This window comes from Nannospalax galili, unplaced genomic scaffold, assembly GCF_000622305.1.
Source record: "Nannospalax galili isolate Female #2095 unplaced genomic scaffold, S.galili_v1.0 scaffold218, whole genome shotgun sequence".
Taxonomy (NCBI): domain Eukaryota; kingdom Metazoa; phylum Chordata; class Mammalia; order Rodentia; family Spalacidae; genus Nannospalax; species Nannospalax galili.
This window is the reverse complement of record NW_008343207.1, coordinates 1,645,434-1,648,175: the sequence shown is the minus strand read 5'-3', so window position 1 is coordinate 1,648,175 and position 2,742 is coordinate 1,645,434. Positions and strand designations below refer to the sequence as shown.

At 45.7% G+C, this 2,742-nt stretch overlaps 1 protein-coding gene across 1 annotated transcript in view; it reads right to left on the bottom strand.

Annotated features, from left to right (window-relative positions):
• Positions 1-1,888: 1,888 nt before the first annotated feature.
• Rilpl1 (Rab interacting lysosomal protein like 1) overlaps positions 1,889-2,742 on the bottom strand; it is a 45,740-nt gene continuing 44,886 nt past the window's right edge. Inside the window, exon 7 of the mRNA XM_008839290.3 lies at positions 1,889-2,657. Coding sequence (XP_008837512.1) covers positions 2,513-2,657 — 145 coding nt within the window. The 3' untranslated portion in view covers positions 1,889-2,512. The remainder of the gene's footprint in view (positions 2,658-2,742) is intronic.

The window sequence follows — 2,742 nt, the reverse complement described above, 5'->3', positions numbered from 1 at the left end:
AAAAAAGAATCTCTCAGCCAGGCATGGTGGCACACACCTACAATCCTAGTAGTTGGGAGGTGGAGAAAGGAGGATCAAGAGTTTAAGGTCAGCAGGGTGTGGTGGCACACATTTTTAATTTCAGGCAGAGGCAGGCAGATCTCTGAGATGGATGCCAGCCTGGTCTACATAATGAGTTCCAGGCCAGCTGGTGCTACAGGAAGACCCTGTTTCAAAAAAACAAAGTGAAACAAAACAAAATACAAGGCTAAATACCAAGGTTAAGGCTAGTCTGGGCGACATGAGACTATCTCAAGAATACAAATAAATTACTTTTAAAAATAAGGAGCCGGGGTAGTTCAGTCAATAAAATGCTTGCTGCACAAGCATGAAGACTCAAATTCAGAGCCCCAAAATCCATGTAAAAGTTGGGAACTTTGGTGCATGCCTTTAATCCCAGCACTTGGGAGGTAGAAGCAGGTGGATCTGTGCGAGTTTGAGGCCAGCCTGGTCTACACAGTGAATTCCAGGCCAGTTGGAGCTACAGGGAGACCCTGCCTCAAAAAGACCAAAAAAAAAAAAAAAAAAAATGAGGTGGTGGAGGGGGAAAGCAATAGAGGAAGACACCTGCACACACTAAAATAGTTCAAGTTTCATATGTCACACATAAAAGTGTTCCCTTACCCATACCACCAGCCCTACTGTGCTTTTAAAAATTGCTGTTAGAGCTGGGCATGGTGGTGCACGCCTGTAGTCCCAGCACTTGGGAGGCAGAGGCAAGCAGATCTCCGTGAATTCAAGGCCAGCCTGGTCTACATAGTGAGTTCTAGGACAGCTGGGGCTACAGGGAGACCTTGTCTCAAAAAGCCCCCCCCCAAAAAAATTGCTGTTAGAGAGCTAGGCTTGGTGGTACCCACCTTTAATTCTAATATTTGGGGGCCAAAACAGGCAGATTTCTTAATTTTGAGGCTAGCTTGGTCTACATAGTGAAACTTTGTCTCAATCAATTAATCAATCAACTGCTAGCAAGATGGCTCAGTGAGTAAGAGGGCTTGCCACACAAGGCAAAGACCTGAGTTAGAACCCCAGAACCCATGATAGAAGGTGAACACTTAAACCTGAAAGTTGTCCTCTGCCACATGAGCAGTGTGGCACCCCTGTGCCCACACTCAAAAACACATGTACCATACACGCATACAGTAATAATGATAATTGCTACCAGAGATGGGTGTGGTGGCACAAGCCTGTTATCTCCACACTTGGGAGGCTGAGGCAGGAGAACTGCTAAGAGTTGGAGGCCAGATTGGACCACATAGTAAGATCCTATATCCAAAAACAATACAAAAAAACATTGCTATAAGCTGTGATAAAAGTTTTTAAAAAATGTTTTTCCTTTGAAACTTCCAGTATAGAATTTTGCTATGTCCTTAGTGTAAGAAAGCAGCTAGAACTTTGGATTTCACTCATTTGATGCAGAATGTATATAAAGGCATATGCCCTGCCACTCAGCTTCACCCATTTCTTGGCAAACTAGCAGACTGCATAGGGCATGGCGCCACCCATTGGATGCTCTTAGGAAGTGCTACCGCTATGTGTAAGCACCCAGCCCTGCACCCTGATGCTCTGTGGAGATACTCCATGGGTGGACAGTGTGTGGACCAGTCCACAGTTCCTCCAGGGCCCATGGCAGCCCTGGGTCAGGTAGCCATATGATCTCAAGTCCCCTGCGCACCCACTGCCCTCCCACTGCTGTGCCTTCCTGACCTGCCATCTCCTATCACCCAGGGTCTTGAGCCTGAGTGACAATCTGCCTTAAGACATTTTCTTCTTTGCAGAGGGCTCAGTATTTCATAAAGGGAATGCTAAAAGAAAAAAAGATTGTAAGAAAAAACTGCACACAGGAAACATGTCAAAGTCTCATCCTAAACTTTGGTTAATACTGTGGAACTCACATCAGACTCAAAGGCACGCTGCTTCAGACAGGGCTACTAGGACCCCCAGTCTCACCAAGAACAATGGTGGCAATCCCATGGTTGCCATTCCAACTCCTGTTGTGTTATTTCCAAGTTGGGGCAGCTCATACTATAAGCAGAGGCTCTGCCCGTCTGATCCGTACATTCTGTACAACCCGATACCTCCATGGTAACTTCATAATACAAAGCTATCTCCCCCTGCTTCTCACTAAATATGACGAAGATGTAAGAAAACTCAGAAACCTCCTCACCCAGCATTTTATACAAAGTCAAACAGCCATCATAGCAGCAAGTGGTGTGTTGGGCTTAAGCTTGTTACTAAAGTTAGTGACAGTCTGGCTTCAGTTTGTGAGATTGTTAAATATATATACTAAGGAGTCAGAGGCATCTATTATAAACTGGATAGCCCTGCATATAAATAAACACTTTTTTAGAATTTGGCATCAGTTTTTCATAGTCTATCCTTAAAGCAGACAGTTCGTTTGAGGGGTTGGTGTTGAAGATGCTCTTGGCAGTGACCCAGTGCAGGCAGCAGGTTGTTGGGTCTGGGCAGGGGATGGTCACAGGTGCTGCAGGGCTTCCTGTCCTTGCTCTGTGTATCCGTCATCTCGGTGGGTGTTTGCCCACTGGCCAAAGGACTCATGGATGTGCACAGTCCTCTGTGTGTTGGCCAGGCGTTTCTTGTCCCGGGAGAAAAAACTAAACCTTTTGGAAGGAAAAAAGACAAGTAAGTCTCTCTCTTCTCTCTCTCTCTCCTCTCTCTCTCTCTCTCTCTTTCTCTCTCTCTCTT